We start from the raw sequence: 16,052 nt of genomic DNA, 5'->3' as shown, positions 1-16,052 counted from the left end.
AATAAATTAATGTATAAAATTTGAGAAAATGAGATTTATTTTTATGCAACAGAACTTTAATTCAGGTATGACTTTTGGTTAGTGCAATGTATTTTATATGTAGATGTAACTGTAGTCAGATAAATATTGTGATAATAGTATCATGTTTTATATGTAAAAATAAAAGATGTCCCAGATATCTTATATACTCTTTGTTTTTTATATCATGTTGTCCACATCCCAAAACCTGTATACTTGTTGACAAATTTTAGTGGGGGCATGGCCAAGTGGTTAACGCATCTGACTTGTAATTTTATGATCGCTACCAGCATGGGTTTAAACCCTGTCAGGAACAAGTCTTTGTTTTCTTGAATAAAAAACTTGACACTCATTTAAGCTCAGCACTGGTTAGTCCCAGGAACAGATTCAAGAGTGTGTCTTTAAGTTTATAGCTTCCTGCACAATCAAACTAAAATTTCGTTTTAGCAAAATAAGAATTTCCATATGGTTTCAGTAAAGTTTTGACAGTAGTATGATCAATATTTGTGGGTATACCAAGTTATGTAAATTTTGAAACTGGCATAATTATGCATCAATATGAAGCATCGCATAACTTGTAAATAATACCCATGTCATCCAAGCTTCAACATACAAAGTCACAGTAAGAAAGAAGATATTGTTTTGATGATGTTTAATCCGGTATTATTTGATGTAAACCTGTGAATTCTTGTAGGATTAAGTACTATTTTGAGGGGGGAGGGGTCATAAGTTGATGGTCAGTGTCACCAAAACCTAAATTGTGTTTCATAAAAAAAATATAAAAAATGAGGGAAAAAACTGTACACATCTGTCAATATTCTAATTACTGATATTAAGAATCTCTTGTCAGCTAACTGCCCTCCGGTATAGAACTGAAATACTGTTGTACTAAAAATTAACCCAAAAAAAGGCACAAAAATTTTCAATTGAGGAAGCTATTTGAGAGCTTCTCATATCTGAATAAAATGTACAAAGGGGCACCTGAAATCTTCCTTCACCATTAAAGCTGGAAAGCTGCCTGATGATCTTTATAGTGTCCTTGTGATTTTTTTTAACCCAAGGAAACCAACCAAACAAGAAGACAATATAAGTTTTAAAGCTTTTATAATTCCATCTACAAGTACAATGTAATATAAAATATACAGTTAAATAGTCAATGTGTATATCTGAATGACTTACTAAATCTATATACATGTACAAGAAAAAACAGCATGTAAAATATCACATTAAAAACCTTATTACATGTACACAAAATCCATACTTTACTACAAAATTAATGTATTAAAATAAAGCTATCCTTAAACTATATGCTTCCATAAGATTAAAATAATTTTTGAAAAGACACCAAAGACACCATAAAAATATATAAAAAGCCTAATAAATATTCCATATATCCAATCTATGCAACATTTTGCATGATTATGAAAAATATGCCTAATAATTGATTTATTTTTGTACCTTTACCCTGTGACTAATGCTTAGGGCTAGTTTTTAACATATTTTGACAACAACAAAAAAATAAAGTAATTTTAGAGAAAAGTAAATACCTAGAATCACTATTTGTATAATTTTTTTTGACATTGAAATACACAAACTCTTACAATGGACAGTTCTGAAGCCAGAACAAGTGATTTACACAGTTTCAACAACGACTGGGTTGTGACAGCCTAGTGCATAATGTTTAAATTCAAAGAAAAACAAAGTATATTCTGCCGAGGCCTTTGTTCACTTGCACTCTATCAGGATGGACAGATTATTTTAATGAAATATTAAAGGTTATAAAGCTTAATCTGATGAAATATTTTCATAAAATTGATAAATCATAAAATTGTATAGTCCGTTGATTCTCACAAGAGTTGTAACACACATGAATATTGAACATGTACATAAACAGAATAAAATGTTTCAGAACAAAGTAATATGCTGCTAATTCAAGTAGGGTTTTAACCGTTTAGCAATGACTTTGTGCATGCTTTACCGATCACTTTTAAAGAAATATATAAACATAATTATTTCTTTCATACAAGTATTTTGGATTTTTTTTAAAATTCAAACAAAAAATTGTGTATTAACTACAGACAGCCGATATATACTTTTATACATTTTAAAAACTCATTAACCTGTATAAAAAATACACAATGACTTTGAATGTAAATAAAACTCATATTATTGTGCACAACAATGAAATAAACAGTATAAAACTGGACCCATCTTTTTTATATAGACATTTTAAAATTCACTGAAACTTCTATTTATAGTTCACAAAAACATCTTTTTCATATGAAAAAGTAATTTATGCTGTACATTGAGTAAGGTTCTTTAAAACAAAAATTAAACTTTCAAACAAAATTTTTAAAATTAAACATAAGGTCATGAGTAATTTTTTTTTCTGACTGGTTCTATGTTGTTTATTTTTTTTTACAACATTTTAGATTCATCTAGAATAAATCACAGTCTGCTTCACAAAATTTGTGTACAGGGGGTCAAAGTTCATCATCTGAATCTTTTGGAACAGTCCATGGTTGCTTAGGAAACAGATCTTTTGCTGCAAAACAAAAGAAAACACATAAATAGGTAAGTCATGGAAACAAATTCTTAATCATCTACAAATTTGCAAGAGAAAATAAACAAGAGAGTCGTAATAATCCTTATATCACACATCTGATTATAAACTTATAAAGGCTCAGATTAGAAGACTTTTTTTACAATTTTACTACATATGTATACATATAAGGGAAACCTATATGCCCCAGTTTGGGGCTAATTTTGACCAAAGGGCAATAATTAAAACAACTTTGGTAGCAGTCCACTAAAATATAAATAACCTTTCACCATTTTGATTTCTGAGAAGTTCTTTACTTCATACAATTTAATAAAAATCCTCAAAATGGTTTAGGAAAAGATTTTGTTTATAGAAGTTGTGGATAATGACTGACTACCGTGGTTTAACAACTATACTTTATAAAATGCTGCAAAATATACAAATAATTGGCAACTAATTTTATGGAAAAAATGAAATCATGATCAATTTTGTTTTACATTTATATTCAATTTGAAATAAGACTACAAATTTTATCAACATAAATGATTAAACAATCAAATTTGTCTATAAAAAGTAATGATTCATAAGAGATCGAATTGTATATATTAGTGTTTTACAATGTAAGAAATAACCATACTGGGAGGGTCCCTTGGTGTTCTGGCTGAAATCGGTTGCCGCTTTGCTGGTACTGGGTGAGGTGGAGAATATACAGGAGCTGGGCGCATGACCCCTGTCGTCATGTCAACAGGCAAGGTGTTAAAACCATTCCAGTTGTTCAAAGGATCTGGTGAGCTTGCGATAAGTTTCTGTAAAAAATTCCGCATTTTTTTAAAATTAATTCAATGATATATCAATAAACATTTCTCAGAAAGATAAAACAATGATGTCAGCTTTATTAACATTAACCACTTATTCCTACCACAATGCTAACATGGACTTGTCCAGGTTCCCTCTTTGGAACTGTTTATTATCTATTTTGGCGATGTCAAGGGTAAAATTTGAAGTTATCAAATTATCAATATAGAGCCTGATAAACAGGCTGGCTTGTTGGCTATTTACCATACTGGTGACAAAAGCTCTTCATTTTCAGTTCCAACATTCCAAAGAGTTAAGTGCCAATGTGTAGTTATTGTAGTTATTTGCCAGCAGTCAGTGAACCAAGCACCCTAATTGTTATACCTTTTAGTATTCTTAATTTAGAGTTTCATTTTCCATGGAATGCATGCCTATCTTCAGTTGTATATAGGCAGTAACTTCTTATACATTTTAGTAAAATTTACTTTAGGAATTATCTGTTACTTCTGACAAGCAACATATCTAAGATCATAGACTTGGTTTAAATCCAGTCTATTTTCACCACCTTGAAACTATTTGCTTTCTGCAGGTACTTAGGTATTATCATTCTTATGTATAGAAACATGTTTGTTTGTTTTCTTTTCCTGATTTTTATTCAGATTTTAACACATTTTTGGTCTTATTTTGGCTGCCGATCCACCTAACCAGCTTTCCTGGATAACTAATATTTAAAAATTTCTCAGCATGATTTCTAAATCAGCAGTGAGATACAAATGACCATAAGACTCAAAGTCTGATATCAATTGTCAAAGAAATTTTGCTTTGCCCAAAGATTGAACCAGCCATTCATGGATAACTAGTCCAATGTTCTCCCTATTGAGCTAAGTGGGTCAACTACAGATTTAGAAATATGTTAATAGGTAATAATATAAAGAATGGATTACAGTAAGTATATACAGTAAATGCTTGTTTATCTTGTAATTAAGTATAATTATGATCTTCATAAAAATTAAACATACATAGTCATACTTTAAAGGATACAAATGTACATAGTGGTTTACATATAACATGTACCCTGAAATGTTGCCTAAAACTAGGAAAGGCAATCTTACATAGAAGTAGGAAAGGAAATCTTGCATAGAAGTAGGAAAGGCAATCTTGCAATATGCTAGACTTACAACTGTCGACAAAGGCCATTTTAAATTTGAATTATTGTATACATTTGTATATTTGGATACTTACTGTGTATGACTGAGATCTTCGAATTTCTGTATTATGAATATGTTGTCCCGTTTTAACCTTGCTTCTAGAATTACTAGAAATTTTCTTCCCTTCTGTTGCGTAAGATTTCTTCTTTCGTCTAAAAATTTTGATAAAAACTTTGATGTTATATATGTCATCATATGTTTAACACAATTTATATTTTAAAATGATGAATAGTTTACCATACATAAGCAATGCAAAACATTCTAGTAGAATGAGATACAAGATAAATGACTGAAATTTTAAATTGGTGATCCAACCCTTTTAAACTAAAGCACTGAGAATAGTGTGCACAGTGATAATTACTGCCTGGCTGTTTGTGTGCTACCAATGTCTAAATTAGAACACTGTAAGATTTCATAAAAAAATCAACACTTATCTTTAAACCCCATGGATACTGACAACTTATTTTGCCGATAAATTACATTCATACAGAGCATTTAGGAACAAGTAAATGACCCAAGAACTTGAAGAAGTTGACAAACAAATCATTACTTACTCTTTATTTACATCGGATACCACATCATCATTTTCCAGTACGTTGTATCTCCAGGTATCCTTGGGTACTGGGTCCGAGCCTCGCCATGGCGTCGTTTTTGGCTGCTTGGCAGACTTTGGGGGTCGTTTGTGCTCATTCACTTTTGACAGGTCTAATCTTGTATGTTTCTAAAATTATGATAAAAAAAACAAGAACAGTTCATTTCTACAAAATTAAAGATATTACAGAGACTTTTCAGTTAAATATAGAAATAAAATTAAAAGCATGTACATGGCTCAACCAAGCACATATGTACCATCATCATTCTGTGACCTTGCTTTCATGTTTTCAGCAAACTAACATGAGTTTTAGTAAAACTTAATAACTGCAAAAAAAAAATCTAGTTTAAAACAAGAAACTGTCACAATGTCTAAACCCTTACTCTGTTTAATTATGTAATGTAATTACTCTAGTACTACAATAAATTTAAAATATATTAGTGGATGAAGTGCAGGCTGCCTTGTGGTATATGTGCATTACTATTGGTTTTAGCACTGAAAGTGTTCATATAGGTTTTATCTACAGTAATAGAATTACTTTTGGAAACATTATCTGGAGTGTTTTGATATTTTCTATGTAGTTCCGTTTCCATACGCCCACTTCATACTGGCCAGGCATTAATGGTAAGCTCCATCCGAGTTTTACACACTTTGGCATCCACAACTGGTCTAATTCTGTCAAATATTTCCAATGCCAACACACCTATAAAAGAATGTAAGAAACAAAATAAATACAGCTGATGTAAATTACAAGAGACAATTAAATAATTATTAGTTACAATTAAAGATATACTATGCTCAAATTGATATTACATGATATTGTTAATTGCTTCACAGTCTCTTTGTAAATAATATAAGATAAACATGTTTTTACTTCACACAAAGTATATATGTTATGTTTTCAACTCTACACACTATAGGTGGTCACAATATGAATATATAGTGTCATTAAAAAAACTGGCAGCTTTTTCTAAGAAAAGACCAATTAGCTTTATTCATTCATTCTTTTATTTAAATTAGACAAATTCAGTAAGAATTATGAAGATTTCAATAAATTTATGTGGTAAAAATATTTTACTAAAGGATGAGCATTGCATATCTTTAAAGACTCTTTTTACCAATTAATACCTTTGAGTGATATATTACAACATCAAATACCATATACATTGTATACTTATATAGCAATTCTAAGACCAGACAACAGACAGTTCTCTGAATTTAAAACACACATAGCTCATTCACTGCATACTGGGATCAGTGTCCCTGTAAAAAACCATGATTTGAATAACCAAGGATACAACCTATTAACTTATGTTCTTCCATTAAGTTAAAAAAATTTGGAAATCAGAGACTGCAAAATGTTTGGCAGTGGAAGTCACATTATATAGGTAAAGAAGGAAAGGAATTGCATATTGTCAGTCACAAGCCAAAGTCAAGGAGTAAATTACTCCCAAACTTCCACTAACGGAAGCCCTGTCGAAGAACTACAATATATATTCTTTATTGCTTAACTTTAACCAAGTGTAAATCAGAAACTGAAAGAGCAGTATTATTTTGTTTCATCCATAATCTGGGCTGCCATTAGCAGAGTGAGAGACATGCATACCTGTTACCTGATGACCCAGAGTAAAGCTGTAAAGTTGGTAAACATGCATGCCAACAAAATTTGTAGGACTATACAGCATGTAGTATAAAATGTGTTTACATTATTTTAATCATCTTAAATAGGTGCTACTATGTGAATGACAAGAAACTAATTAATAATTACCTGTGAACATCTACTTAGACTTCTGGGATCTAAGAATGAGAAAATATAAATGGAAATAACTCTAGGCAGATGACGAGTGAAATCTCTTTTTAAGGCGGGAACATGTTCCTTTACGTAGTCCCGTATAAATCCTTTCTCTCGGATCTTTGATTTATGTATCAAATCTTCCAGTATCTGTTTCCTCTGATCGTGTGTCCATTTCTCAAACTGTAATAAGTTTTCATTTACAAAATAGCATTAAATTAAGTTTAAAAGGGGAATAACACCAAAATATAGCTTTCAGAGTAATGTCCCTTGTCTTACAACTGCACATTATCATAATAAATAAGTATTCCAATTCTTTTGATGCAAAATAATCAACACTGACAATCCAAGTTTGTGATAAAGAGTAATAGCCAAATTAAAGTAACTGATGGTAATGATTAAAAATCATTAATTTTAGTTTCATAGTAACTGTTAATTATAACCTGACTGAGAATGTTTGGCTACTTTATATCCAGATCAAGCCCTTCTTAATAGGTAATTTATAAAAACCTGAAGTCGATAAAAAGCTACTCAACAGAATGTAATATTTCTACATACCCACTTATTTATAAGAACTCTTCTTTCCTCAAATATCTGTAAATAAAACAAAACATTTTGAATATGCAGAAAAGGAAAGAACAAAAGCATGCCACATTTTTTTTTCATAAATTTATAAAAGATTTAAAAAAGGTCACGACTGAAAAATAACTCAATCTAGCTCTTTAATTTTTGCCCATAAGAAGTAATTACAGTAAAATCAACCATGCCATATTGCTTGCATAAGTCATGCTGTTATTTTTGATACATTGACTAAGCATTCAAAAGATAAATAATGCATTACAGAGTTCCCGACACTACTAAATTGGAGCTACCCTTCTCATTTCACAAAAACATTTACAAAGAAAATATAACTTTTATTTATTCAGTCAAAGAAATTAAGGCTAGAAAACCACAAGCCATTCCAGCTTGTGTTTCATATCTACTAGTAACAACAGGTATTTTAAGACCTAAAAATGTTAAACTTTTAAAGTGAAAATTTAAGACAAGAATTATGATTAATACATTGATGCAAATAGTCAACGCTCTGAGATGAGCATTTTTATGTCACTGATAGGTGACCTTTTTTAAAAATAGCCACATTGATAAGTTTCAGGCAAAAAAATCTGGATTAATGGACATGTAGATTATACAAGATAATGGCCAGGAGTTCTTTAATTCATGTTTCTCTCAATGAAAATCCGCGAAGTGGCCCCGATCTTTGATTTACCAGGCTATAGACTTCACATGTATAATTAAATGGAAATCAAATTTAAAAAAACAATGAAAATTATAGAGAGTTCTATACCTATCAATGAAATTTTAACTTAAGTGTCATATCTGGTTGGGTGCCGCCATTTTCAATGTAACTCAGATAAGATAATCTTTATTTAAAGTTGGTTACAATCAAACATAATAACACTTCTTCTTTCAGTATAGTGAAGGGCCACTGCTGCAGAATTTTCTCACTACTAGCTATATAAGCTATTTTCTGATATATAACAGACTCAAAGATAATAGGCAAGGTATTCTGATAATAGAACAATCGCAACCTTTCAGCTTAATACGGGGAAGTCAAAGACCGGGCCCGCGAAGCGGGTCCGGGCTTTGGCTTGCCCGGCTATAGACTACACGTGTATATTTAAAAGAAAATCAAATAAAAAACAATTAAAAAATATATAGAATTCTATACCTATCAATGAAATTTTCAGTGTCAGTTCTAGTCGGGCGCCGCCATTTACAATGTAAATCAATGATAATAGGCGGGGTATTCCGATAACGGAACAAATCTCAACTTTTCGGATCAATAATAATCGTCGAGTGTTCCGAGTGAAAACGGAAGCGGTGCATGTAATACCGAATGACACCTTTAAAACGGAAAGGAATTTTTCAACGACTTCCCCGTTCATAGGCTTTGCCTAATTTCATATTAATAATTGTCGAGGTGAAAACCGATGCGATGCATCAAATACCTTATGACACCTTTAAAACAGAAAATGTAAAATAAAAAATGAACAAAATTCTTAGACTGATTTCCCAGTTCATAGGCTTTGTCTAATTTCTTTTTATAATTAACGCTTTTTACTTAATTTGTTACCCACTAAAACCAACAGCGTTTTGTTTTACGGTTAAGTACCTGGGTTTTTCAAACGCATAAATGTGAAGCCACTCTTTCGCTCAATATATTTTCGAAAAATATATATGTATTTACAAACCCCCACCCACTTGTTTAATCAATAAACAAGCACAGGCACCTGTCAACTCGAAAATTTTACCTTATTATTTGTTTCTTCGTTACTCAGCGGCGTCCATGTACTTTTAGTTCGATTCTTAGCAATCATCGACATTTTTGTATTTCAATAAAATTACATAAATTTAAGTTAACAAGTAATAAATACAACCAAAACAACTAATTAGTGACAATTAAGCCGCGGTCAGCCATCTTGATGCTTATTTCCGTTGCTGTTCACGGAAAATGGCGTACTTTTACGAAGATAGGACCTAGTTACCGTCCTGTACCGTACCTGTACGTTTTCATATTCGGAGAGTAACGGGTTTGCCTGGGTCTATTATATAGTTTTTTGAAGTTTGATTAATCATATTTTAATGGTTAACAAAGTGAATAATGTTCTAACTAAAATTAAATTTTATATATTCTAACCTAAACTCTTGGCAGAATTCACTATTCAATACTTATAAAACCTACTACGTAATTGTGATTTAATTTTTTTTTAAAGTTATTTAATTTTAAAACATTTTATATTGCCCCAAAATCTGAACAACCAATATTGTTTAGTGTAGACTTTACTTTCTTAGTTCACTGGCAATGTTAAATACCCCTTTTTATGAAACTGTACATAGTGCAATTCTACAGAGCACATGCACTTATATTGTATCAGCTTTATAACCACTGACTAATTTACCACAAAGTTTAACATTCTTCAAACAACATCATTTTCAATTAGGGACTAATATTATCTCCTAAAACCATCACAGAAGGAGCCGACATATTGAGTTTAAGCATAAAGTTTGAGTATATATTTATAAAAATGTATATGATACTGAGAAATAAAAGCATTGTTTTCATACTTCTGATCCATATACCATAGTAGTGTCTTAACCATATTGCCAAACAACTGTACTTGAATATCAATAGGCAAACAAAGTTTTAAATCTTAGTTAAACTATTAAACATTGCCTTCGGAGCTTGATATGTCAAGGTTTTTTGTTTTTGTTTTATTAAATTAACCACTTAACATAAATTTCACACCTAAATAATTAAAATCATTTACAGCATCAAGAGTTTGTTAGACAGAGAAAGAAATACAGGTTCATTCTTAATTCACCACTTGATAATACAGCAACTTTTGTTTTATTAGCGTTTATGAGTAGTGTCACACTTAACAATATTGGAGCATTCAATTATAAGTGCCTTTTGAAAGCCAGCTTGACTTTAACAAACACAACAGCATCAGCATAATTATAATAGTTCATTTATCTAATCTGATAAAAAAAAGCACAAACCCTTCAAAATGGGTATAGATGGATACCGAAAATAAGCTATTTTCGCGAAAATAAGATCGCGGCTACGAAAATAAGATTTATTTTTTAAATAGTGCATTTATCTGTTGAAATAATTATGTAAAATATATATTTATGCATTCATTGAATGATTTTACAGCAAATTAAAATTTCAGAACCAAAAAAATATTTAAAAAAGTGAAGTTTGAGCCGAAAATACTATCGTACGAAAATAGCTCAAAATTGCTGTTAAAGCGAAAATAAGATCGGGTCTACGAAAATAAGATTTATTTTTTGATATAATGTATTAAAAACGTATTTTTTGTTTCTTAACAATTGATTTGTATGAATGAAATAATAAATTTCAGAACTAAAAGTATATTTTAAAAAAGTGAAGTTTCAGCCGAAAATACTATCGTATGAAAATAGCTTAAATTGCCGTGTAAATCGAAAATACGATCGGGTCTGCGAAAATAATATTTATTTTTGATATAATGAATCAAAAACTATTTTTGCTGTTATTAAATGATTTGTTTGAATGAAATAATAAAGAATAAAAAAATTTGTAATGAAATATTAGATGTTTGTGCGGCAAATATGGTAAATATTCCAAATTTACTATAGTAAGAACGCATGAACATATTTTACCAAGATGGCATCTACGAAAATATATATAAGATTTACATGGTTCATAACTTATATTAAAATAGTGTTAACTTTACTTTTAATGATTTTGCAAATAAGTTTTAAGAATGAAATGTTCTCTTATAAGACAAAAAATGTTTGTGGTGAAAAAGTATCAAAATAAAAAAAAAGAACTATTGCAAAAACAACCTGAAACAACGACTACGAAAATAAGATCTAGATCTATATAAGAATATGTACCGTACGAAAATAAAATCATAACAGTACTCTACGAAAATAAAATCTGTAAGGAAATAAAAGCTGTATGAAAGTAATGTTCATACGAAAAAAGGTATATACCAAAATAAGATTTTGCTGTAAATAGTTAATACCTGTATGAAATTATTTATTATTTATGAAAGAACTACATGTACGAAAATAAGATCTGTAAACAATTCAAAGTCAAAACCTGTATGCATTGATATTCGTACAAAAATAATTGAGAATATGATCTGTATGGAAATAATATATGTACGAAAATAAGATCCTATTGAAAATAAAACTATACGAAAATAAGATCTGTCTGTATTCGACTAAGATTTTTACAAATGAAAGATCTGTGAAAATGAAAGTTGCATGAAAATAATATCCTTACGAGAATAAGATACATATGAAAATAATATATGTAAAAAAATTCCTGTATGAAATTACTATATATACGAAAATAAGATCCTATAGAAAATGTGATCTATACGAAAAAAAAAAAAAGATCTGTAAGAAAATAATACGCACGAATATAAGATCTATATGAAAATAAGATCTGTATGAAATAATGTCTGTTTTTTACTAAGATTTTTACGAAAGTAAATTCTGTGAAAATAAAATCCTTGTGAAAATAAGATTTATACAAAAATAATTAAGATCTGTACGAAAATAATGTCTGTATATGAATAAGACTCATACGAAAATAATATTTGTATGATAATAATATCTTTATCAGAATGATATGAAAAACGACTCTATATGAAAATAATGTCTTTACAAAATAAGATCTTTAACGAAAATAAGATCTGTGTAAAAATATGTCTTAATTTTTGATAAAAAAATCTGTTAAAAATCTGTAAAAAATAAGATATCTATATGAAAATTTGATATGATTGGTGACAATGATAAATCGCCAATAAACACCTTTAATGAAGGGCTTTAATAAGTGTGTGTCAATTACGATAAGTGCGAAGAACCAATAATCCAATCATCGTATTAGCGCATTGATTGCTGCCGACAGTCATGTGCACGTGTCATACGTTGTGTCATTTTTTTCCTTCTCTCAAACAGAAATATCTTGTTTATGCATTATTTAATTAAAGTACTTAAAGCAATAAAGTTATATACTTTTCTTTTACTTAATATAGATATTATTTTCATATTAGAATCTACACGTATCTTCAATTATCTTTTATATTGCTAAAATTCATTTCCATAGTGATATCTTATTTTCACGTGTCACGTGATATTGTACACGGAGAACGTGGTTTAGAACGGTCCGATAAAATGTCAATTTTTACAACATTTCTAAAGGATTTAGTTAACAATATGTGGATATAAAGTAATTTCAGTATATGTGTTCTAATGTCCGATAAGAAAAAGAGTGAAAAAAGTGAACTTTTGACTGAAAAATCAAAAAATAAACGTGAAGCCACGTAAAAAGAAAAAATATGACAATACAAAATGGGGGGATTTGATAACGAAATATGGTTTGAAACAGCTTATCACAGATCCTACTAGGATAACAAAACGTACCCAAAAGATTATAGATCATGTTTATACAAACAGTAGCAGATATATTATTGAATCGTTTGTTTCTGATACCTCATTAAGTGATCATTATCCGATAGGTATTTCAAGATCAACGAAAGCATGTAATACCCGATTGATTAATGAACATAATTCGATTAAATATAGATGTTTTAAAAACTTCAATGAAATTGATTTTCAGGCAGACCTTGTTTTATCCGATCTTGAATTAGTCGAGCACATAATAAATCCGAATGAATCCCTTAGCTTATTTTACTCCATTTTAAATACTATCTTGAAAAAGCATGCACCAATAAAAGAAAAACGTATCAAACGTGAACACCGCCCGGAATGGTTTACTGATGAGATAAAATATCTTATACATGAACGCGATTACTATCATAAAGTAGGGAAACATGAACAATACAAATTGCTCAGAAATAAAATAACATCAATGATTAAAAAAAGTAAAAGAGATTTCTTTAACAATGCTATTAAAAATAACAAAGACCCGGCATTTTTATGGAAAAATTTAAAGGACGTTTCAAATCTAAATAAAAAAGGTTGTATTACAATGCCAGACAGACTAGTGACAGGTAATAAAGAAATTTACGGAACTGTTAATATTATAAATGAATTAAATAAGTATTTTGTCAATATCTCGAATGTCATACATAAAACAAAGTTTTCAAATACAAATTTTTCAAAATTGAAAGAAACTTTAGACCAAAAGCTAATACATCATGAATTTAATATTGAATTAATTACACCGTTTGAAGTAAAACTTATTATTGAAAAACTGAATATTAAAACATCTACAGGATTAGATGGAATTGGACCAAACATCATCAAATATTGTGGAGATTATATTACACCAATAACTGCATCAATTACCAATGATAGTATTAAATCTAATATTTTCCCAGATGATTTAAAAAGAGCTCGAGTTATACCTATTTTTAAATCGGGGGATAAGAATGAAGCAAATAACTATCGACCGATATCAATTTTGTCAACTATATCCAAAATATTTGAGCGCCATATTGCCAAACAAATACACTCATTCTTTGAAAAAACGAACATTATTCATAATAAACAATCAGGATTTCGTAAAAATCATTCATGTAATACTGCACTCATAAGTTTAATAGATACTTGGTTAAAAGATGTTGACAGTACGAAAATAAGATTTATTTATGATAAAATGTATTGAAAAACGTATTTTTATTGTTATTAAATAATTTGCATGAATGAAATAATAAAGAATGAAGTACTTTGTAATGAAATATTAGACGTTTGTGCGGCATACATGGTATAGAAAGTATAGAAAGAAGGCATGCGAAAATAACCCCAAGATGGCGATTACGAAAATAAGATAGATAATAACTTATAAAATTATATTGTATTACTTGCAAATAAGATTGTAAATTAAATCTTCTCTTATAAGACAAGAAAAGGTAGTGGTGAAAAAGTATCAAAATAAAAGCAAGAATTAGCTAGTGCGAAAATAACTAAAAACAACGACTACAAGTTTAAGATCTACTGCATATATAGAATATGTACGAAAATAAACATCTATACTGTACAGTACTCTACGAAAATATGATCCGTAAGTTTGAAAATTATGTACATACGAAAATAAGACCTGTTAGTAAAAAATACCTGTATGAAAAGTAATATATGTATGAAAATACTACATGTACGAAAATAAGATCCAATTGATGATCTATACGAAAATAAGATCTGTAAACAATTAAAATCCATATATATGAATTGAAATTTGTACGAAATAAGATCTAATTGAAAATATGATCTATGCAAAAATAAGATATATATACGAAAATGAGCTTTGTTAAAAAATAATACCTGTATGAAAATACTATGTATGTACGAAAATAAGATCTGTAAAAACAATTACTGCATGAATTGATATATCTGCACGAATATAAGATTTACTCGTATACGAAAATATGATCTCTGCAAAAATAAAATCTGTATGAGACTAAGCTTTTTACAAATATTTTTTATAAGATCTGTGAATATGAAATTTGCATGAAAAAAATTTCCTTACGAAAATAAGATCTAAACGAAAATAATACAAATGTATTAGTATGAACATAATATCTGTTTCAGAATGATACGAAAAAGAGTTCAAAATCTGTAAACAATAAGATATCTATATGAAAATATACAATACAATACAATACAATAGTTTATTCAACATTAAACATTTTACAATGTTTTTAGCATACAGAGTATAATATACAAAGAGAACATGGTTTACAGAAGAGTACATGATTATCAATTATGATTAATACTTAATTGATAATATTTTACTTTTGATACAAGAAAAAGACTGCTCATTTAAATATAAACTACAAGAAAAAAGACTGGTCATTTAAATATAAATTGAATCAGCTACACAAGGTTTCTGTTTATACCTCCCGCGCGTAAAATGAGATTCTCGTGCGCGTGTAAATACTTAAAATACTTCTATCTAGTAGTAAACCAACTAAATACGGGAAAAATCGTGAGTTAAACTAATTATAGATTGAACATGCTGTATGAACTTTTATTTACGCGTCGCGACTTAGATTCGCATAGTATATAAATTTAGCTACATTATAAATAGTTTTATTCGAACGTGATGATAATAGTAACTCAAGTTTCTTGATATTTGGCCAGTGACAGAAGTAAGGCTGAAAATATTTTTTTCTTAAATCACGATAAAAAGGACAAACTAGAAGAAAATGGTATTCCGATTCGATTTGATTCATATTACATAACCTACATAATCTATCTTCTCTTTGGATGTTATTATATCTTCCGGTTTCAATATTTAAGCTATGTGACGAAGTTCTAAACCTAGTTAATGCTATTCGGTATTTATTTTCGTAGATGATATTAAGGTATTTCTCAAGCTCGAATTCATGTTTATATATCGCGTATGAATTAAGTCGATTTGAATTATTAATTTCCCCATACCATGTTTGCATGTATGAATCATAAATTCTTTTCTTAATTTCATCAAAAGGAATGTCGATTTCAAATTGGTGGTCCCAAATGTAACTAAAACCATGGTTATATAATATAGTCTTGATTTGGTACGCCCAGTTATTTCGTGCGTAA

The 16,052-nt window shown here is 29.3% G+C and overlaps 1 protein-coding gene across 1 annotated transcript; it reads right to left on the bottom strand.

Moving 5' to 3' along the window:
- Positions 1-1,105: 1,105 nt before the first annotated feature.
- On the bottom strand, positions 1,106-9,463 carry LOC132757495 (F-box only protein 16-like). The gene is made up of 8 exons (XM_060748792.1): positions 9,260-9,463; positions 7,506-7,541; positions 6,924-7,130; positions 5,694-5,858; positions 5,118-5,284; positions 4,598-4,715; positions 3,198-3,366; positions 1,106-2,563 (listed from the first exon to the last, which is right to left on the bottom strand). The coding sequence occupies exons 1-8, from the start codon at positions 9,329-9,331 to the stop codon at positions 2,502-2,504; spliced, it is 996 nt and encodes a 331-aa protein (XP_060604775.1). The 5' UTR covers positions 9,332-9,463; the 3' UTR covers positions 1,106-2,501.
- Between the last annotated feature and the right edge of the window lie 6,589 nt (positions 9,464-16,052).

This window comes from Ruditapes philippinarum, unplaced genomic scaffold, assembly GCF_026571515.1.
Source record: "Ruditapes philippinarum isolate M1 unplaced genomic scaffold, ASM2657151v2 ctg1267_1_1_1_1, whole genome shotgun sequence".
NCBI lineage: Eukaryota > Metazoa > Mollusca > Bivalvia > Venerida > Veneridae > Ruditapes > Ruditapes philippinarum.
This window is presented reverse-complemented; position numbering and strand designations above follow the sequence as displayed.

Excerpts from the sequence above, each read along its gene's own strand:
- LOC132757495 (XM_060748792.1), bottom strand. The coding sequence starts at position 9,331 with ATGTCGATGATTGCTAAGAATCGAACTAAAAGTACATGGACGCCGCTG. Across the intron at positions 7,542-9,259 it reads ACGAAGAAACAAATAATAAG|ATATTTGAGGAAAGAAGAGT; the intron begins GTAAAATTTTCG and ends TTTTATTTACAG. Across the intron at positions 4,716-5,117 it reads GTATCCGATGTAAATAAAGA|ACGAAAGAAGAAATCTTACG; the intron begins GTAAGTAATGAT and ends CAAAATTTTTAG.